This window comes from Trichoplusia ni, chromosome 9 (assembly GCF_003590095.1).
Source record: "Trichoplusia ni isolate ovarian cell line Hi5 chromosome 9, tn1, whole genome shotgun sequence".
Classification (NCBI taxonomy): domain Eukaryota; kingdom Metazoa; phylum Arthropoda; class Insecta; order Lepidoptera; family Noctuidae; genus Trichoplusia; species Trichoplusia ni.
The window spans coordinates 6,855,515-6,879,506 of record NC_039486.1 but is presented as its reverse complement, the minus strand read 5'-3'; the positions used below and the strand labels follow the sequence as shown (position 1 = coordinate 6,879,506).

Here is a 23,992-nt window from a genome sequence, read left to right as displayed (position 1 = left end):
ACAGCCGAATGACCCATGCTCATTCAGCACGCGAATGTCGCTATTAAAAAGAAGAACCCAAAATTGGCATGTAAAATAAAGTCGGCGAGGTCCCGCCTGACTAATGCTCTGCCGGCAAGATTGATTCTCTTATCACGCGACGTGTTAACTGTCACTAATTCCCGTGTTTACCGGACACGCACTCTATGTATCTCATTAATTTGGAATACTTAACAAAGTTTTCAGTAGGGGAAAGTGTATTGAAGGATTTCTATTCAAATATTCATTAAGGGTAGTGTGAAATCAGATGTTTGATTTATGCTATCCCATTAGTGTAACAATCTTTACATTAACGTGTGTATGCTGACGTAGTTTGAATGTTATTTGGAGTAGAAAAGTTTATTTTTCAAATACTTTCACCCTAGAGTACAATTAAAATAATTACAGTCGTTGTCGACTTAATCTAACCCGAATAAATGATATATGGTTAAATACTTCCTTTCACTCTGATATTATATTTTGAAGTAACCAGAAATCAAAACAAAAAATAAATGAATTTTATTTTTACTCAGGGATAGTTGGTAGGCCGAATTCATTATTTGTCATATAAAGAGATATAATTATCACTATTCCGCACGAGTTTCAACTGTGCCTGTCAATACTGTTTTTTTAGTTGTTATGCAAGTCTATAATATATTTGATGTAATCACTAGCCCTAACACACAAAAACTGATACTTTTTACACGCCTTACAAAAACAAATGAGCAGCAAAACCATTTTAAATCAATGCAAACTGAGCGATGAACTAAAAGACGAAGTAAATCCTATATCACTTGTGTTCGCGACTGTCCATTTCCAAGTAGTGTAAGTAATACTGTTCATGGCTGTACGGTCGAGGTAGCTCCACAAACATTATAATATATATAGATATGTTGTAGTGTAACATATGTTCTCCTTCCCCGTTTCAGAATGGGGCCACCTTTACCGTACATTTTTTATTTCAAGTATACGTTAGTGCAACATTTACGATACGGCAAAATATCTTGTTTGTGAGTACAACTTAAGTTTCAAACATTATGGTTATTTTATGAATATAAAGGAACTTTATAATGGGTTGTCAGTCTCAATAGTTTTTTTAGTTTTTTTGACTAATTGCAAAAAGCAGCTGTTGCTTGCTCTATGCAAGTTGAAGCTGCAAAAACATTATGCTACTTTAGCGATGTCGAATAAAAACTGTATGTACCAAGGCGCCAGCCAGCTCTACATCAAATTTCATCGAAATCGGTCTACCCGTTCGACTAACAAACAAACATACACACACACGAGTATTAAATTCCTTAATGTGAGAGGTTTTTTTTTTAATTGGTTATAATAATTATATACACCTTAGCCCACATTAAGAGTTCAATTTTTTTAAGAAATAAAATAAAACAAAATACATTAATATTCTAATAAATTAAATGTTTTTAAGAAAACATGACTAAACGATATAAATTGGGAGAGTAAAAATAAAATACAAGTCCAAGACATTTCGGGTCCAAAATAAATAACGTGGACTGTTAGCGAAATGGGTAAGCAAAGACTGGAAATCCCTAATCGGCTTTGCTCGTAAATCGGGAACAATCGGGGATATAAAAATATAAGAATAGTATAAAATATTATATCAATAAACCTCCTAGTCATCCACTATAACTGTCATGTCATTATTTGACGATCTTTTAAAACTTTAAGAATCATATTATGCTTGATATATGCGGTCATTGTGGTTATTCAACTTTTAAACAGATTAGATTAATAATTTTTATGATCAAGAAATGTGGCGATGTCTCTGGTCTCTGATAGTCTTTTATTTTTAAAGGCAGTCCTTCTGCCAAAAAACTTCAAAAAATTAAAGGCGTAGCGCGTAGGTACGAATATTTCTGTTTTATATATTGTATTCGAGCTGAAAATTATTAAATTATTAGAAAATTAATTTACCTATAAACGTAGAATGTTTCTAAAGAAGGCTGAAGAGTACTTGTACCGGAAACCGCTCAGTTAATTACCTGGGCAAAGTCATGACCATAATTACTTTTGGGTAAGGGAAAAATAAAAATTAAATATTGGAAAAAACGTAATAGAATTAATTACAGTTGACTGAACTGTTCTAAGTCAGTTAGTTACGTCAAAACTAATTTTGTAATGTGAAACTTAGTCTGATACTTTTCAGGGCTTAACCATGAAATCGATTTTGATTTTATGTAAGGGTTTAGCTAAAATTCGAAAAAAGGCCTACGGTTTGAAGCATTATCCTACACGGAGTCCCACGCAAAGCCACTGCGGCTCATATTAGTAGGAATCATAGTTTATTTATAGACGATATATGATGTTTGTTGGATCCTTATAAGGTCTATTTAGTTGACGTTTTCATTAAGTAATATTTCGGAAGGTAAATGCCCGAAATCAGTAAGTACTTTTTCAAGTCGAATTCATTTCTAAGTAAGCTAACTTCAATGAGAAAAAACGTCGAAAGATAGTCAATGTTTTCATAATGAGTGATTAAATGCAGCGTATGTTTTTCCATTGGAAGGAAGAGCCTCATCAATCTGTACAAGCCTGCGCCATCAAGTGGTACACATACCTCATGATATTAATCTATAGAATTTACAAAATAATTTATCACATCACTTTGATCGAAGTCGAAAAGACTAGGTCCACAGTTTTCTGGTTTTCAAAATACTTTCTTCTTCAGCATAGTCTTGTACAAAGCTATGTTGATACAACCCGTCTTATGGGGTTTGGATAATGACAGAGACTTATATGACGCAACTGCGTGATGTATCTAAGTCTCTCCACACTTTGAGCTCCTCTGAGCAGTCCTTATCAAGAAACCTGGTTACTATTTTGATTTTCACCCAATTGTCAGTTCTGGGGAATTCTTGTCCATATTTTTGACAAATAACTATTTTATCTCTCTTATATTTCCTGGTGTCATCCTTTCAATATTCATGTCATTATATACTTGTGAATAGGTTTTCTTCTCATGTAATATATCCTGTTAACAATTATGTATTAGATTCATAATATGAGTAGTGCATAACATTTTCGTGATGGAAAATAAAAATATCATTAACGTGAGTATTTTTTTTCTATTAACATCTATTTCACATCTTGGAATAGATAAAAACATGGCCGCGTTCTCCGTGACGAGATTGATGAGTTGCCCCCGGGTGATTAGGAGATAGGTAATTAGGCCATACAAAAACTTTCCCTTACCGCTAAGGAACACTTTTTGCTTGTAATCTATTTTGTTTGAATAATTAACGAGAGTGGAAAATTATATCTATCAACAATAAACAGAATATTGTTGAGCATAATAACTTTAAAATTCTAACGAATTTCCTACCTTATTTTATTGTACCCGTTGACGTAGGCTAGGTGCTTGACATAGGTCTCTTTTTAATTTAATTTATAATTTCAGTATGGCACTCGGGTATGGTAATACTGCTTCCGAACACATTATTGAATATTTAACACCGGAACATAGCAGGAAAATGTTTTTTAGACCATTATAGGGTATGGTAGAAAAAATCAGACATCTTTGAACTCTTCAATATAATTGCTCTCAAAGCATTTGACACCATTCGTCGAATTACGTGCCCATTAATTTATCAGCGGGACCGTGAAAAATTCTTTGGGGGATAGTAAAGGAATTAAATTCATGGTATCTCGCGTAAAGAGCGTCCCGAGTGCTCAGGTACTCATTCAAGAAGCCAAGTTATTCAAGTTTTTGATCCTTAGTTAGAACTTGTGATTAGATGAAGAATACCGTTAAAGACGTCTATGGTCTTGTACCGAGTAATTTGTGCAAGTAAAGATGAGAACTAGTTTTACGTGCGGGTTCACTTGAGACCTTTCAATTACCTAAAGTTTGTTTCGTGGTAGCCTTACAGTTTTATATATGGATTTTTGACTTAGTACTCGATTCGCCCTATCAATCGTATCTAATCAAATTAGGGCGAGTCGACTACTAAGTTCGAATTTATGTGTTGATATTTACTCTATTAATAATTCTGAGAACGCTGACAACCAGTAAATGAATAAGATGTGAACAGACCTGGATTCCAAATATTGGAATATATATATATATTGGCGCAATCAGGGTGTATATTTTTCACATTCACAACTGCAAGAGGATTTAATTTAAGAAGTAGTACGCCCCCAGAATAATAAAAAGATAACAAGTGATAACTTACCCTGTGCTTTTTAAGTCGTCTCATCAAACTAATGTTATTCCCTTAAGTTTTTGATCACAAACAAAATCATAAGTTAACAGTTCAGCTCCACAATTTTTTAGACCGGATCAAGGGATTAATATCTGATTTATTTCTGTGGCTTTCAGATTCGTCAGAAACGTATAATACCGACACAAAGAAATTAAGAAGTTTTGAGCTGACGTTAAGCTTGTAAGGCCGCACGTGGGACAGAATTAATTTACCTTCAGTTAAAAAGTTACCTCTAGCCTCAAGCACTGGGTGATATTTATACCCTCACAGTTCTGCAACCATTATACTTGTGCAGAGTTATAGTTTTAAACTCAGTGTTTTAGCAGACCATAGCCAGAGGGCTTTGGGCTTCGGGCTTTTACCCACTGTGGAGAAGCTTTTGCTAAGATTGTTATACTCCTTTTAATAATCTTTATCATATCATGACTTGGAAGGCTGTTCCTTAGTCAGGAAGTCTTTTGTTCGAAGTTCAGAACGTTATCAGTACGTTTCTTTAACGTAAATTGCACTTTGTTTAGTGTTGCTTCGGTAGACGTGAAATTAAAAGACTGAGGTACTGAAGGTTCATTCCCATTTTCTGACTTTTTATCTCATGCTATGTCTGAAGTTGTACCATTTTTTTGCTATTATTAACAACGTACTTAATAATTACAGCTACTTAATCACAATTAAAATTACGCTAGATCCCGTTCATTTTGAATTCCTGAAGGCAACTCTCAGAACTTCCTTTAGTTTTGGAAGTATTCATTTGCTACATGTGAAATACAGCTTTCATATTCAATAACGAATAATAGTAAAAGGGAACTGTATTTCAAAAGCTCTTTTCTGTTGAACTGTCAATTGCAATGTATCTCCAAATAAACGGTTTATCATTTTTTTCCTTTGGCTTTTTGAAAGTTGAATCCATTTTCTTTGATGTTTGGGTCACAAACATGTGTCTTACGCAGTTCGTTAAAATTAAAAAAAATAAATGTGCTTAGAAAAATTAGAGCGTTAAATTAATGTTCGTAGCTTGTTTGTATTGGTAGACGAATGCTTGAATGTAAGGAGATGTCAAATAATTTGAATCAATTTAGCGTTTTCCATTGAAGGTCGGCTACCAATCTAACCGAATTCAGCTATGTACTTACCAGTGTTTTACAAGGAGCGACTGCCTATCTGATCTCCTCAATCCAGTTACCTGGGCATCACGATACACGATACTTAGTCTATCTAAGTAGACTAATTGTCAGACTTTCAAGCTTCTGACTGCCTGTAACGGCTGTCAAAAATGTAGGAATAACAGCTGGGATCCACATTTTGACGTGCCGAGACACGTAAAGTGTCCACTATATTTTAGAATATATTTGAGTGTAGGAATTACATATAATGTTCTATACTCATTATTGTTTTTGTTACAGATATCGCGATCAACTCCTGGCCGAAGGATACTGAGTATTTGAGGTGAGTTGGTAAATTAGTGTAATCGATCATACGTCACATTTTGTGGTCGGCAACACGCGCGGCGATACAGTGACGGTGGCGGAGTCGCAAGACTCAAATGATCGACATTTAATGTGCAATCTTTTCCATATATTTTTTCTCGAAAAGGTAGGCTGAGCATATAATGGAAAATATTAAATCACTTAACCTAGTAGGTTAATTTTACAAAAAAGGTTGTATTTAGTCAGTGGTTTGCTTGTAGGCAATTTTTAATTAAAGGATCAGGTCAATCAAAAAACTGACGAGCGACCTTTAGAATTTGAAGCTCATGAAGAAGAAGAATCAACTATTTAGATGGTAGACATCGTTCCTAACATTCCCGAGATCTTCATAATAGAATAGGTATTCTATTTATGAGAATGCCGAGAACAGTCGAGAAATTTCTGGAAGAATATTCTAGTTCCCTGCCTTAAATAGAAAGCATCGAATGACGATCATTCGCTGGATCCACCCAAAAGGCTGTCCTTCTGTCACCAGGCTGTTTCTTAGGAACCGCGACACATAGACCGTCGCGATTTTTATAGATCGGTTATTTCTGTTTGTCGCTACAACAACAGATATAATAAGAATCGAAATTAACCAACAACCAACTGTACTGTTATCAATTTGACGGATGTCTTGTCGAGTGTCGTTTATTTTTGTAAAAACATATGTCGTTTCGTGCCCCTGTCGCAATTCCGACTGACACTTGATCAGTTTTGTAACTTTTCGGACATTTTCCTTGAAATAAATTCACCTTTTAATACAGCCATCGTTCATAGAAAACAAACATTAAACTGCGCACAAACATTGGTTGTTAAAACCGGTAGTCAAACTACATTTGTCACAGATTCCGTTTGTGATTCGGGTTTCAGTTCAAGTGGCTACAATAACTAACTAATGCAAACAAGGTGTAGTTCGCGTTTCGTTTGGTATCGCGACACTCCGCCAATGGTTGTTTGTTTTAATTGAACTCAAAACGTTCCCTGTATAAATGTTTCATGATAAAATAAAATATAAATTCAAATTTTTTAAACCAATTGGAAATAGTTGTTTTTTTGCTTTTCATAAATTAAAAGAGGCAGTCCTCAAATGATGATTTCATAGGTTACTTATTGATATTTCTGAAATATTACGCTGAAATGTATGAATAACTTGTAGTTGACGATGTCATATAATCCTGAGAATAATTCCCAGAATACGGTAGGATATTATGATGAAGCTGAACGATATATGATATGATGATAACAAGAATCATCATTATCACCAGCCCATATTCGTCCACTGCTCTACACACACTATAAACTATCTTATCGTCATCACAATTTGCGTTGTTTTGCCAACCCATGCACATATTTTGTCATTCAATTATTTTTATGGTGAAAAATATTATTTGCCAAAAAATTATAAAACCATTAATTCTAAGCCGAGTTAAATTATAGAACATTTTTATAAAACCAAATTCTGCATCAGCAAATTTTACATATGAATTGGTATTCAAATTAGTTCTAGACTTATCCAGTGCTAACTTGTTTAATAGCGAATGGATTTAGTACATAAAGACATTAAACTAACAAACTTCAAAGGTGTATTTAAGTTAGTTATAACTTAGTGGTATTTCTTCATTTTGACACTTGGCGCACATAAGTTGTAACCCCTAAATCTTAGCTCAACTGCAACTTCCCAACTTGAAGTACGAAAGTGCAACTAATAATATAAAGTGGTACTTACTTTCGGGGAAAATTATTGCAGCTTATAAGTACGGTCGGCAACACGACAATAGGAATTAAGCGTTTGTAAAATGAGTCTTACTGCTTCGAATTAAAGTTGATATTTTAAGTATCTACTGGTATCTGTGGTGTACTGTACTTGAGTGTCATTGAGGGTGTCTTTTCGGTTTCTCATGTTACCCTCTTTGACTAATGTGTGTTTGACAGGTGGTTACACTTTGAGTGCGTGTTCGAGTCACGTTTATACTTTTTACTTAAACTTTTAGAAGCCTACCGAGTCCTTGACGTTGTTTTAAAGATTTTTGGGCATGTTTTACGAACGGTTATCATAATGAGGTTTAACTTGCATGTCTTTTGTAGTATCAGTTAAAAAAAATATATAAATAAAATAAATTGAAAACGAATAAATGAAGAAAATAATCAACGAATAAACATCTATACAAATCGTAAATCAAAACGAATTTCGTATTCATTTTTTCTCTAACCGTTTAGCTACTTTCAATTACCTCTAGAAAATATACAATCCCAAAGATTTCTTTAGCTAGGGTATGATTATGTTAATGGACGTCCGTTTATACTTGTGTTAAGTATAGTCTACGAAAGAAATAGGTAGCTCAACGATAAAAACAGCGCCGGTCGAATTTTGCATACAGTTGATAGCCAGGATTAACATAATCCGCGGTATATTTCGATTGGTTTCAGTGAAACATGGCCGTTTTTATGAGCCTGTTATTCGTTACTCTACCCCAATTATTTAAAAGAAAATAATACGTTATTGTTTTTTTCATCATAAATTGTATTATTATTTTATACAGCTTTTGTTTACGTCTTTAGTGACCTGCGATGCAACATCTGTCATATTTTTTGACGTTCCTAATTTAAAATGTTCAACCAACTATAATTTTTTACGTGTTTACCATAAAATAAAACTATTTTGCGTATAAAACGTTGCTGATTGAAAATTTGATAGGTCCTATGAGAGAAGAGATTTTTTAATATCATTAACACTTCAAAGGTATTATAATCAAGGGCGCGCCTGATTTACGGTGAGTGAAAAAATAATTAGAAGTAAGCGCTTAATGAGCGGGACGCGTGGACTAGTCTCAAATTGAAAGTTTAGTTATTGATTTACCTATTAAAGTAATCATTTAATTTTGAAACAAAAAGAGTTTGTATAAATAAAACGAAAACTACATGATGTGGTTTCCAGCATGTGGAATGTTCTCAAACTTGAGCGTCTTGCTCTTTTTCCCCCAGTCATTATTTTTGTGGGTAATTGTTTTGAAGTGCAAAGCTCACAAAGGCCTCTGATGCGCCGCTTGACGCTGCCTTTCGAGGATATTCGCAAACAAAACATCGAACGTCTGAGATAAACGACTACGAAGACTAACGAGAGCGAGTGAAACACAAAATCCATGAATTCCACATGGTTTTATGGTTCAGTGTAAGAGCCGCTCACAGCATGATAGTATCCTATAAAACAAATGTTGCCATTTGCGGATAAAATTCGACACGCACGCTCCACAAAAGCCACAGGAATGTGGACGTTGCTGACCGCTGGGACCCCTATAGAAGGTTGCCCCTCGAATATTCGATTCGATAAGTTCTATGTTGTACCGCTAAAACTAAAGATTAGGTAGAACCAATATGTGATCTGGGAAAATTCCATTGTGGTCTGGAAGTCGAAGGAAAACAACGTCCCGATCAGCCGATACCATAACAGTTAACTGAAGGAAATGCAGTCAGGGAAATAGGCAGTACCCTTGTTGTCCGCGTCCCTATATAAACATAAATTGGCGACTACAATGGCTTCTCGGTATTGTATAAGTATTTGTTAGGACTGTGTCCTATATGGAGTATTTTATTGCGTAAACAACTTAAGAAAAGTGTTAGAAATGTGACGTACTTTGTGCAAGTATTTTTTCTATTTCATTGTGACGTAGTAGTGTAAATCTGTCTTCCTTTCTGAGAGTGAGGCGTTACTTTATTGCGTACGGTGCACGTGTTTAGGGTCCTAATCAGACGATCTAAACACAAACTGAGCTATTACCTTCAGAGGTAACTGTAATAAATAATTACGATGATAAATTGCTACGCATTCGTGAATTTCATAAGTTATTTTCCGCACGAAGGCATGCATACATTTCTGACGCAAACAGATGGACTCAAGTTGTGGTAGCAACGTTTATGTAAATTTAATGTACGTATTTATATGATCTATACATATAATAAAATTGTAGAAAAGTGAAAACTGTACATTGAATATTTTTTAAAAAGAATAATTGGAGGGTGGTCTACGAACGATTCCGATGCCGAAAATATGATTTTTAGAATTTTTGTCTGTTTGTCTGTTTGTCTGTATGTATGTCCGGAAAGATCTCGGAAAGTACTGGATAGATTTGATTCATATTTTCAGAGAATATCAACAAGAGGTCCGGTCAACATACTTTTTACTTATTATCTCGCTTTTCGTTACAGGGGGTGAGCAGGAGCCTTTTATATCTATACACAAATATCAAATTATCTCATAAACTACTGAATATATTTCGTTCAAATTTTGCATGAAGCTTATCGCACACATGATACAACAAATATACAAAAACCATAACGCTACTATGCAGGGGGCATGAGCAGTAAAGTTTTAAATTTTTAGACTCACCCGTAACATCGTGTAATACAATTATGAAGTGTATTTTCACCCCATTGAGTAGTAGGCAGCACGGTCATCAATTTACTCAAAAAACATCACGCTATTTATCTTAAGACTTTTGGCAGAGCAATAATATATTTTTTCGAAAGTAAATCATTTTCACAAAATCAGTCATTTTATTCTCTTTCAAGTCTAATGTAGACCTAGCGCGACAATAATTAAAATAAAAGCAACATAAACTATTAATACTTTTATTATTATTCTTTTGATGCAAATGTTACTTCGTAATCAGCACATTCTTGAAACAAAGGAACTTAAATTATTTTTATTTTTATTGGTGTACTAAAATTACTCAAGTTCAAATGTGGAATGCCGTAATATGATTTTTTGTTTATTTACGATAGGTGTATATACCTATGTTTTTAGCTCGGTGATGTTGGCGATGCTACTTCATGATAAAAGAATTCGTAGTGACACTCAACCCAAAGTTGCATGTAGTTCACATTGATCTCATCTATAATTATGCATAACAATAAATTACTGAACGACACAGTTAATTATATTACCTTGGTTCATCTGTAACAACTAGCAACAAAAATATAAACTTTCAAACAAAAAAAAGCCTTTCAAACAATGAAATAAAGTTTTCTTAAATTTGCAACATTACATAGGCCAAAAGTATTTCGGATAGAAAAGCCCAGAAAACTTGCATAAAAACTTCATAATAGGTATGCAATGTGAAAGATCTATAAGACCAAAGCTATCAATGAATAAGAGCGTACGCTAGAAGGTTTTTGACATTACGTATCTATTGATAAAACAATGTCTACTGATACCTGGGATTTTTCAATATTTTAACGATTTGATTGGTCTACATCCGCCATTACAGAGAACGCACACGTGGCCTTTCCAAAGATTCCTTTAACAATTTATTGTAATCTCTACTTATTTAAAATTTTCTTCTATCGTAGCCTGGTAAACACAGGGGAAGGAACGAGACTGAATGAGTTTTTGAGATCCCAAAGCTAAGCCGACGAGGATTAGAAACATATTTTTGGAAATTTCTCCAATAAGGCTGATAATAGCGTGTAGCTATCAGCACTTACATCCGTTATACAATGTCTGGAAGATTCATTTTGGTTGTCAGTATCGACAGCGTAACCTCATAACCAACCTCATGTAGTCTTTATTTAAGTTCCATTTATACAGTAGGGATGACGGTATTTTACTTCAATGATCGTCAGGTAGGTTAACGAATAAAATACGTATTTTTTCTTTGTAAATTGGTACAGTAAATAGAACTCATGTGCATGAAGTCACTTTTATGTTCATATTTTGCTTTGTCGTAACATCACAAATTAGACATATCCTATACTTTAGATTTTTGTCACTGTCAATTTTAAAAAAAGGGGTGTCTGATATTTTTTTTCACGCTATTTATTTATCAGCAATTTAAAGGCAAATCATGATCAAAACACCAGGGGGCCAAGATAACACGTTTAACAACTTTTTTATTTTGGAAATATTCCAAATGTTTGTGAGGAAGATCAGTTTTAATATTAAGAGGACAATCAAACATAACGTGTTTCAGGAAACCGTTTATCTTCGCGCAATTTTGCAAAATCTTATATCTTATGACACTATGTAACATCCACAGTTACCGAGCCCGACTCTCACTTCACCAGCTCCGTCCACAAAAATAATTTGACATCTTATTTATATCGTCAGAAAACATCGTGTGTGAAAATAACAACTGTATCACTGTTCCTGAGAAACAGCCAGGTGACAGACAGACGAACGGACACCGGGGCCTCAGTAATATGGTTCTTCTTTACCTCTTTGGTTACAGGTCAATAATAATTTTATGATACCTCATAATCCGTCTAACAATTTCAGGTGTAGGCCGGCCAAAGAACAGACGTGCTCGAAAATCATAACCCACCCAACTAGAAAATGGAAACCCTCGAAAGTAAAACATTTTTAGCAGAAGTGCTAAGACTGAGTTATACCTTACCATACTTGCACCCCCCCCCCATTTTTAAACGGCTCGATTTGTCAAACATGTCTTAACGAACACTCGCACATAATTCACTTTTAAATTAAAATTGTACAATTCGTTCGGAAGCTATGATGTCACAGACAGACGGGCAGGCAGGCAGATATGTCAAAGTTATAAGCCCCTCTTTTTGGGATTAAATAAGAAAAAGTCATTAAAACAGCTGTGAAATATTTGACATCAGGATAGTATCGTAAACGATGAAATGTGTTTGATTCAAACATTTGGTAGTCTTTGGGCCGCTCAAGATTCATTATAATTTAGAAAAAAAAGCAAGCTTAAAATGTAAAAAAAAGTGTTTCATTTTCAATATTGCATTACATTTTTGCGATGATCGTTATTATTAAACTTCATAGTTTTTCACATCTTGAAAATCACGCAGACGAAGTCGCGGGCAACAGCTAGTAGAGTAATAAGTGTCAACAACTAAGGGAAGGTGCGGCTCGAGTAGATTGCTTCTCTCGTTCATGCCTCAGCGGAGTGTTGTCAAAACATTAATGACTTTGTAATTATGAAAGTAAGGATTCAGCTTGTCACGCAAGATTCGAAACTATGTACATATTTGTTCCACTACGACTGATAATTGAAAATTACGGAGATGAAAATTACAATGTTACGCTCGAACAAAGATAAGTTGGAGAATATTCGTGTAGTGTAATGGGATACAAGTTCTAAGAACGTTGACAAACAATTTTAGATAAATACGAAACAAACTTTGATTCGTATTTTAAAGCACACGTTGTGAGTGAGGGTGAGGCTGACTGAAGCTTTGCGTAACTAATTTAATTAAAACTTATGTCCTGATTTTTCTAAAATGATATCTACTAGAGTACATTTTGTAGTAGAATATCTACAAAGTGTTTGTTTACACGAACAAACTTGCAGCCGCACAACACAATAACATGATTTATGACTCAAGATGAAACTATAAGACTTTACTGGAGTCTATTCACCTCTATTTACTTCAAAGCACAACGGGAGTGCTTCCGGACTTTGTGCACGCTTCGGTTTGCATCACAAACGCACAAACGAAGTAATTCTTTGTTGAAAACTTAAAGAAGTGCGCAATTTTCTAGCCCCTAAGGTGACACCTGAGTTATAAAATAAAAGTCTATTTGTATTTTCAAAAGCCTCATGAATTCTTGTACCTGAAAGTTAATATTACATAATTGTGTTGTTTTTAACAACAATAATAAAATAATAGGATGCTGAATGTGAATAGATTTATTTGTTTTGTTTTTTTGATCAATTTCTTGATCACCTATCAAAGTCTAGCGGTCTACTGTACTCCATCGGTTTAGGGATTGAAAGATAATATGGAATCAAAATTAAATAATTTTGGTTTTATGCAGACTATTACAAAACACATTAGAAAAGCGATTTATACATATGTTTCAGTGGTTCAATTTTTATTTAGTAATCATTATTGTTGCTATACATTACATTGGTTTGTATTAACGTTTTGTTTTTAATAATATTAATTAAAATTAATGAACTGATCATTAAGACGAATTGATTACAATTAAATCAATCAACTTTTCAGATACTGGATATAAATGACGTTTTTAAAACTTAAGAAATTAAAAGAAAAACTAAAAGTTATGTAAGCATTCATAACAGAGAGACATGTAGTTATTACACTTGAATACAAATTTATATAACAACTCATTTCGCAGGTTGAGTTATTTTTTCTCTTCCAAACTCGAATGAACCGGATTTTGTTTTATAACTAATTCACGTTCCAGTTATTTTAGTCAGTTTGAGTTTCGATTTGACGAGTGGAGGCTTTCAGGCTTTCATTTTATCCATCTAACAAGAATGGTAGGGATGTTTGTTAAGTGGTTAAAACAAAAGAGTATGGAGTGTTGTTTCACCATATCGGTTCAGAAATCGATATGTTTGGTTCATCATAATGGTGGCCTTCGCTTCTATATTGTTTTGTTTGTTTGGTAAAGCGCTAATGTGCCTTATTTAAAGTTAAGTTAACTTATTTAAGGATACTTTTGATAAATATAATTAGGAATTCTGGGTTCGAATGTTAGAATCTGTAATTGCCAGTCCGTAGTAAGCAAGTGCGGTTATCATACTCATACCGCCGAAAAACGAGTCCACAGTTATAATTTCACAGAAACATTATTGCGTTAAACGAGCGTGAAGTCTTCAGAAAAGATTTTCGGATTTGCTTTACCGGAATTGTTTATTAGTAGCACTCTATCATAGAGTAATATTTATTAAGAATTCCCTCTTTGACAGTGTTAATAATGTACTAAACGTTTTGCAAGTCAAATATGATTCATATCAAACTTTATATTCAGGTCCACAAATCTACTAGTCAAAGTAAAGTTAAAAGTTTTTGTGCCAAGGTCTTTACTAACGTGCATACTCCTTAGTGTCCCGAGATGAAAAATGTTCTGTTTTGTATGTGAGTGTAATAAAATAATGTAAACTCGCAGTACCGCCGCAAAACATTTTCTCATAAAGGAATAGAATAGTGAATATTTGAAATATGTTGAGTATATCTTGTTGTAACAAATACAAAAAGAATTTTGTCGTGTTGTGACAAAAGATCTCTTTCATCAAATCTAGCTTTTGTATGCGGCCATTTTTTCTTCGAATTCAAACTATTTCTATATTCAATTTCACGAAAATCTGTTTAGTGGTTTTGGCATGAAAGGTTTGGTCATGTTGCGTCGAAGTATTGTTATCAAAACGGGCTTATATTAACGGTCATCTTTTCTTAGAAATCAAGAAAATTACATCAAAATCAGTTATGATTTGAGCATGAAAGCGCTAAAGGACAACTAAACAAGCGTGAAAATGAAACTAAATAAATAAATAAAAAGTAAAATAAATAAATGCGGACAACATCACATACATTGTTCTGAACCCAAAGTAAGTTGCTAAAGCACTTGTGTTATGGAATTCAGATACAACGAAGGTACCACAAACACCCAGACCCGAGACAATGTAGAAAGGTGAATTTTTACATGGATCCGACCGGGGATCGAACCCAGGACCTCAGTACGCCACTCGAGCTGCCATTCACATTTTTTATGTTAGTCAGATTTTATTGAAACTATCGGTTTTAATTAATCAGTTTTATGAAACTGTTTTCAATTTTTGATTGATTGATTGAAAGGCAAATCAATAACCCCATAGCAATGGCATTGTATCTTTTCGGTTCTAAGTTCCTAAATTGTCGTTAGGCCTTTCTCAAAAATTCAATTAAAACCAAACACGTACATAAACGTTCTTTCTTTAATGGATGCCAACAAATACGTCTGTTGCACGTAATTTCGATAAATTAGTTTAGCAAATAATTTACATAAAGACCTGTAAGTATTAACATTAGTAATAGCAAAACGAAGCTGATATTTCATTAAATTTTGTATGCAGTACACCTTTTCGAATTGTTGTTTAGATAATTTATATGTTAGAATTGCATGCATGTGGAAGTTATAAATATAACAGTGTCCTAGATCCATTTTCTCCGTTCGTGATGAATTTACTATGAACAATAAAAACACAATTGGAAATGCAAAAGCAATAGGTATTGTTATTGGTTTGTGCTGAAGCGTGTTGCATTGGAATATTATGTTTTTTATTGGACTAAAAGTTGGGTCGTGCAGCTACAGTTGCTTCGTTGATTTAGTGGATGTAAGTGCGATTGTCGTGCACGTTTGGGAATCGATGCACGGGTAAGAAATATTTACCTACTTGGTTTTTCTGGCAAGAAATATTTAGTAGGACTTTGAGTCAGGACGAGTAGCTTTTACACCACTGCGTCTAAGAGAACATGGGAAACTGTTGGTCTCTACTATTATTCGTTGAGCTTTGGCAGTCGTTAAATGATGTAAATTTTTACAACCACCCTTAAAAATACTCTATTAATCTTCAAAATAGGCTGTGAGCTTTTGGTTAGAGACGCTCTATGTTAAACACAGTACTTAGCTTAACCTGGTTTTACTGGAGTCTTACTAGATGATTCTGGATGCTACCAACACTAATATAGCTTAGGAAAAAGTTATACCAAAGACCCGTTGTTTGTCAATAGGTTCCTTAAAGCCTAAGCCGGTGTTTGAGCAAGTGATCCAGTTTCTCTCGAAGCTCAAGAGTTAGTATTCTTTCTTCGTTCCCTAACAGATAAATTTGTCCGTCGTCATCCGCCTGTCGGTTTGTATCAGTAATGCCTACAAAGAATTTGCTCCTAAAATGTTCGTACGCACATATATTGCGCAAAATAAGGTCACGAACTTGTATGAAACGACTTTTCTTGTGTTACACCCGGTTTGGGATGAAAGCATTTTGCGTCAGTTGATTTTATGTAAGTTATTGAAAAGAAATTTTGAAGAGTTATAGGATGAACTTAATTTATTTATCAGATTTATTTTTGAGGTTCAGTAAGTGTTTCCGACATAAATAACTTTTAAGCTGATGATTGTTTTTAAGCGACTTCCGCTCTATGCTTTTTAACCCTTTTGTCACAGATTTTTACTAACATTCAAATCACAAGCACAAAAGCACCCAGATCCGTGTGTTTTTTTGGTCCTTTGGCTATCCGTGTCATTCTTGATACATTGTTTTGTCGAAAATTATAGGTTAGTAAAATTACATTCTTTTTCGATAAACATGTTCTAATTTTAGGTGAGTTACAAAAACTTCTAACAAAGAAAACAAAAACAACATACACTCGTTAAAATGAACTGGCAAGGCCCCCTAATGTTAACAATTATTTTGACCTCACTAAAATTGTCTCGAGGTAGTTTTAAAAAGTTTTTCCGCGACCTTCGTAATATCAGGTCTATTAGGTCGTAGGCTTACATGTTACCGAAAATATATAAAATGTCTCCAATAATATTTCGTTCGAGTATTTATTATGGCTTATAACAAAGATTTATTGTTTCAATTTGGAAAGACCTTACGCTATAAAATAACAAACATTTATTACAACAAGTCGTAAAGATAAGTCCTCCCATACTATTTTTAATGGTTTTCGGCCTTGTGAATATAATACAATTATTTCTCTTAAGCCTCATGAATTACAGAAGTTTGTGATTAACCTAGGTAAAAACATGATGGAAATAAACCGGATAAAATAAATTCCTGTCTAGATTCAGTATCTACATTAGAATTAATTAGCTGTTCGGTAGTAAATTATAAAACAAAACTATTTCACAGTTTAACAACAACAACTAACCTGAACTCCCACAGACTCATTTAGCAACAGAAACGCAAATTAATTTTAACGTTTCACTAAAAGAGGCGCAATAAAAGGCGTTTACATTTTCCTTAGAGGCTCTAAAGGTCGTCGGGAAGGACTAGCCGTAAATAATAGCGACAGTTTACCTCAACCTTCGCTTACCAAAACTTTACTTATGAATTCAAGTTTCGATTGTTATTACGCGTGAAATTCAATTAGCCACCAAAGTCTGGGACTTAGAAATCGTAAGCAAATTTTTCATGAGAATTCTCCAGATTATTGGGGCAATCCAATTGATTTTAAATTATTCACGGAGTTTTGTGGATTTAGGGATGAACCGGTAAGGGCTGATGTGTATTAAACCGTTGCCCTTTTTACTGGAAAGGTCGAACTTTTTGTTTGGGGAATCTTCGAATGATTGAATGGTAACGTTTATTATTCTGCGCCAGTACGTTATCGGTATTATCTACGCATAGAATTCCACTTTGTTAAGTATTTTATCCATAAATCTAGAACTGCGTCAGAGAGCTGATTCAGTCCGGCGTAAACGACTATCAAAGGATTAAAATGTGGACTAGCTTCGGCCTGTATTTTCATTACAGGATATAAATCGTTGGGCGCTTAACCGAGCGACATAGTTTAATAGTAAAATAGTGGCGTATTGTCAATTGTATCGTGAATCTAGAAAAACCTCTATAATAATTACACAAAAACATTTTTGAGGGTGTGAACTTAAAGTCCCTAGATGGCTATTTAAATGAGTACAATGTTCAGACTCAACCCTTTTGTATGTGCACGACCTCGTGTCCTACATAACCCTCGGCATGCAAGGTGTACACCACGTGGTATCGAATAGTAATACTCGAATATGTAGCATGAGTAACATGTGAGTGAAACGAAGCACGCGAGTAATGCGTGATCAAATTGACCGTCATTAGTTCAGGCCGTTGTACGTTTGTACGTAGAGATGGGTACAGTGGCGTCCAGATTTGTTGCGGTGTAATTAGGTTGGCTCTATGTGCCGTACAGTCGGCACAGTTCGCTGGTGGCACGGTTTCAAGTAAGGCGTATGCAAATGTCGGGGTGATTTGCGAAGGACAGTTGATTTTATGTATTGTATCTGCAATACGTGCTAACGTATGTTGTTGTGATGACCATTTGTTACTTGTTCATGTAGATTTATACGCCTAAAAGGATGCGTTTGGAAAATTGTTTATGCACATTGGAAATTTATGCTCAAGTTTAACAGGTACAACATAAAGCCTTGACTAAATAGGAATATGGATGTTAACGAAATTCTTCTTTAAAGTATAAGCTAAACCTTTGATGTTAATATTTGTTCATTCATTCTTTTGCCTTAGGAAATAATTTATTTCTTGGCTACGTTATCCACCGAAAAAGGTTTGCATATCGGACTCTTCCTATAGACATATTAAATGTACTTGCAAGGTGGTTTCGTTTTTAATAATGTAAATAAGAAAATAGCCTAAAACATATATTTTTATTAAATAGCACTTACAAGACGAAGTATCCAAGTATTTTAACAAAATTGAATGTAGTGAAATCTCGACGTAGAGTTTTTGTTCGCCGCCAACCGTCGGAGTTAAGTTGAAACTTCTATTTAACCATAACAGTGGGGTAGAACAATGTCGGTATTTAGGTGGCCCGACTGATATCAGTATTTGCATAACAACCGCAAAGCTGTAAAGTAATATTTGGCACGAGAGCTTAGCTCAACAAAGTTGTGGTAAACTCTATTCGATACGATTCCTTCCTTGTTGATATCAAACCGTAACTACGATCACACACCTGGGTTTCATTTTCATTTACAAACGTTTCCCAATTTTAATAGCATTGTGAAGTACTTTGGAACTGCGTAGTAACAAACAGAATCAATAAGGGAACTATCGTTTTTACTTTATATTACAATTTCACAGAAACCCTCTATAAACCACGGGGTAGTGAACCCATTTTTTTCTTTCTCGGTCAAGCAGTAACGCCATAAAGTTTATAGCCAAGCCGCAAAGTGCGGCTAAGTAGGTATCTAATAAAAATATTTTTGTCGACGGACACGATATTGCTAATAAAATAAAACATTAGAATTTAGAAGAGGTTGTTTTTGGTTGGATCTTTTTAACAGGCAAAAGTCTTCTTTTCGTGTTTCATATTTAACTAGTACCTAGTTCTTAATCCCAGGTTGAATTAATTATACGGAAAGAGATCCTCTATATTATTTATTTATGAGGTCCGGTTTATTGTTATATTTTTCTCCTAAACTTTACCTTATTTTTTGGCATTCATGGTCATATTAATAATTAAAGTGCAATTTGTCGGCAGGGCGTTTGCGACCCAGGGGATGACGCTGGGCGGTGAAGACGAACGGCGCGGGGCTGGGTGAGCTGGCGCAGGGCATGTGGGTTCTGCTGCTGTTGGCGCTGGCGGCGGCCGCCACCGCCGACTGCCCGCGCCACTGCGAGTGCAAGTGGCGCAGCGGCAAGGAGTCCGCGCTGTGCGCCCGCGCCGGCCTCTCCTCCGTGCCGCCGCGCCTCGACCCTACCACGCAGCTGCTAGATCTAGCCGAGAACCGCCTTCCCACGATTCGGGACGACGCCTTCGCTGCTGCTGGCCTGCTTAACCTTCAGCGCCTTTATCTCCCCTCTTGTAACGTACGCACCATACGACAATACGCTTTTCGAGCCCTCGTAAACCTTGTCGAACTGGATTTGTCCCGAAACCGACTCGAAACAATACCCTCACATTCGTTTGATTCAATCCCGGAGCTTAGAGAACTGCGACTCGGTGGTAATCCCATTACGAAAGTTGGAGACGAATCCTTTATGGCATTACCCCATCTAGTACGACTTACACTCAGTGCTTGCAAAATAGCCGAAATAGAGCCACGCGGATTTGCAGGACTTGAATCTTCTTTGGAATATTTGGAGCTTAGTAAAAATAGACTGCAGGTACTTCATGTGGCGGTTCTAGCACCGCTGCGATCTTTGAAAGGTTTAGAGCTGGCCAGTAATCCTTGGGAATGTACTTGTGCATTGAGACCAATGCGACATTGGATGATAGAAAAAAATGTTCCGGCGACTGTGGTACCAGACTGTGCTTTACCACCCCGGTTGATGTCTCAGTCTTGGGATAGATTAGATCTAGAAGACTTTGCATGTCGCCCAGAAGTGAGTGCTACATCGAGTCAATTTACAGGCCTAGAAGGTGATGAGGTGACGCTCGTATGTCGAGTGAGCGGGGTTCCTGCCCCGAGGGTGCGTTGGGTGCGCGCAGGGCGCTTACTAGCCAACACTACGTCAAACAATGTCAATTCCGGAAGAGCTTTTATGTTACGTAGTGCAGGACAAACTAGTAATTTAACCATAAAATCAGCAGACTTACAAGACGCTGGTTCCTACACGTGTAATGCTGAGAACCGTGCCGGTAAAGCGGAAGTGATTTTAAGTTTAGCAATAGAGAAAAAACCTGAAAACAAAAGTTTCGGTGGGCGTGCGCTGATGGCAGGCATGGCTGTGTCGGCAGTGATAGTTTTAAGTTCGTGTTTAATAGGACTGTGCGTATACGAGACTCGTAAGAAAAGACAATTAGATAGATGGAACGAACAGATAGTGACGACAAATCACCGTGATGATAGTTATGATAAATTAGAAGCTAATTTCAAGACAAACGCTGAAGTGCCACGAGTAATTCCATCTGACAGTGCTCGCAAAAGGGGTGATTATAGAAATGTGCCATTACATGATCCCGAAGACGAATTCGAGGGGTTTTTGCGGGGAGAGGCGCGCGAAGGGGAGAACTCCGTGACGCCGCCGCTAGAGGCAGGCTGGCGTCGCGCTGACTTCGAGCCGCCGAACACGAGGGGCAAAATACCCGAACGAGATCTACACATACCGCGGTTCAGCGACTACAACTTACGGTAATTAAACATCGCATGTTCGAATAATACACCATTGTTTCTTAAAGTTTTGGTTTAAGTGGCGAGAAATAATTACTTAAATTGTTGTCCGTTTGGGATCACAAAAATTGAGCAGAATAATATTATGTTTTAGTATCACAAGAACAACAACGCGAAACTAAAATATAATACTGTTATAAGGGTCACTTGATAGAGGAAAGCAATTGTGTCCCGACGTGATAGAAACAAGTGTCGTTTCACTAAATGGTTTATATAATCATGTAATGTTTTAATCTCTATCAACGAGTGCTGCTAAAACTGTTTGTGGTCGTAAAGCATCCATTACAAAATAATCGTACATTGTTTATGTTACACGTTGAAAATATTCGTAAATAAAAATCATTAAACACTCATTGTCGGGTATAAAACAAGGTAGATGCTTCTCTTGATCCTATTCGGTCATTAAACGTTTATATGTTGGGTTTTTATGTCTGTAAGGGCTTATGTTAAGCCAAGTGCCTAAATCGCAGCTGATTGCGAACCTACTACAAATTAACGTGGGTCGTGGGGCGAGCTTGTGATGAAAATCTCTCCAAACCTAGAGAGCAGGAGGGAAAATTAGTTCAGTAATTATTGTCTAATCCCCTTGGTTTAGTAGCTTAATGTTTCAGAGAGTCTTGGATTCAATCGTCAAGAGGAATAAAGTTTATTTTGGGAATCCTAGACGTATCAATTGTTTGTGTTCATGTCTATGGCGGGACCGGCTCGGTAATCGTGCCAATCACCTTAACATGCGCCGATAATTTCAATTATCGAGGCCTTTGTCTGGCAGTCATCGCCTACAGATTGTTACGAGCCCTCTGGCTGTGCTTTCTAGATATTGATTCACATACCACATTGCATGACTGAATGTGTATTCGAACATGTCATAGATTCGTCGACGGGACTCGCATTTTTTGTAGTTGGAATGTTTGGTTGGGAATATTTCCAATCAGGAAAAGTAGTTTAAATATTTTTAATTCTGTAAAATACCTTTATATAATAAGACCATTTAAAACGTAAAATAATTCTATCAAGTTAAATTGAGTAAATTTTTAAAAATTGGTACATTGTTTTTAGAAAAGACATCGTTTTCATTTGTTTCAGATCGGATGCCACGTCAGAGTCAGTACAAAGTTCCAATTCCACGGGAATGATGAGTGCTCACGTAGAGATATTATCAGAAAACAGTCGTTTTAACAACAATGGGCGCTCGTGTCCACGTACGCGGCCCCGCGAGCGGCTCGACAACGACCTGTCTGGCAGTGACAGCGAGAAGAATTACCCCGATCTCATCGAAATGAGTGCTCTAGGAACCTCCTCTTATCTAAGAAGCGAGATAAAACATGATCCCTACTACTTCTACACGATACCACGGAAAAAAGACGGCGATAGTCGTAGTCCTCTACTCAATAGCAGGAGAAACAGTTCAGGGGCTGATTCTGCCAGTTTTCTTGACAGAACTTACGATAAGAATCGACAAAGGTCTGGGCGTAGGTCAAATAGTTTTTTAGATCTATCAACTGGTGGGAACAGAATACGTCGGAACCCGAGTCTCCCAGCATCGCCTTCGAGGGAACAGCCGACCGTGCCATCCGCGACACCACTCCTCGATCTGTCCGGGTTGCGGGATTACTCACGCACCGGACAGCCTATAGAGGATTATGACTTCCGAGCGTCGCAGCTCGAAAAGTTCCTCGAGGAATACAGGAGTTTGAGAGAACAACTGTCGAGGATGAAGGAAACTAGAGAGAACCTGCAACGGAATCGTGCTTCAGAAAGTGATGAGATGCGGTCCATTCTCAAACCGAAGCCGAGCATTGCCGTCACGGAGACGTCGTCCTCCGTGGCGCTCGCTGACGCCGCCTCTCCCCTGGCTCTAAGCCCCTCGGAGTATAAACCCTCACAACCGAGACCCGAATGGTTAACAACCTTACTATATCGTAATTAAGTAGATGTTTTGTAAATATATCGTAGAACGTCTGATTCATTAGACGATTATGTGATTGGACATTTATATATAGAAGTACTCTACTAGATACGGGATGAAATGTAAATAAATCAACCCAACAGTGAAACGTTACAGACGTAAGAATTTGTAAATAAATACGTTCATATTTGAACTGATGTTGAATATAAGTTATTTAAATAATTGTTTGTAAGAAATTGAAAACGTGAAAGCATAACTTAAAGTTGAAATAAATCATTTTCAAATGTCATATTTGTTTTCTTCGAGATCCTTTATTTAACTTTAATTTTATAACCAATTTTTAGTCATACAAGAAGCTGGGGTTCAATTCCCTGATTAAATAATAAAAACAGACAGCTATTCTGTAAAAACTATAATTAAAAATTATAATAAAAAAAAATATACAACAATCGCATTAAAGTTATCTTGAAAATCTTAACAAGTCATTAACTTGGGAGGGAGTATCGAAATCTACATATATCCATTCAGGCAAAGTTTGTTGTATTTCCTATGGAGTTCATGAGTAACAAAAAAAAGTTAAATCTTTCCTTATTTCTGAAAAAAAAAGAATAAACAATTTGATACCTGTTTTAGAACAAAATGAAAGAAATTCACCAACCAAAACACGATAACACAATAAGCATATTTAATAAATGCGACAAAGGTACGCTACACAAACAATACAAAATTGACTTTTTAAACTTGCGTGGGAAAGCGGATAATACATTCCAAG

The 23,992-nt window shown here is 35.9% G+C and overlaps 1 protein-coding gene across 1 annotated transcript in view; it reads left to right on the top strand.

The window, feature by feature from the left end:
• Positions 1-23,468, top strand: part of LOC113497477 — a 54,254-nt gene extending 30,786 nt beyond the window's left edge. The window contains exons 2-4 of the mRNA XM_026877040.1: positions 5,645-5,687; positions 19,679-21,272; positions 22,398-23,468. Coding sequence (XP_026732841.1) covers positions 19,753-21,272; positions 22,398-23,241 — 2,364 coding nt within the window. The 5' untranslated portion in view covers positions 5,645-5,687; positions 19,679-19,752 and the 3' untranslated portion in view covers positions 23,242-23,468. The remainder of the gene's footprint in view (positions 1-5,644; positions 5,688-19,678; positions 21,273-22,397) is intronic.
• Positions 23,469-23,992: the final 524 nt, after the last annotated feature.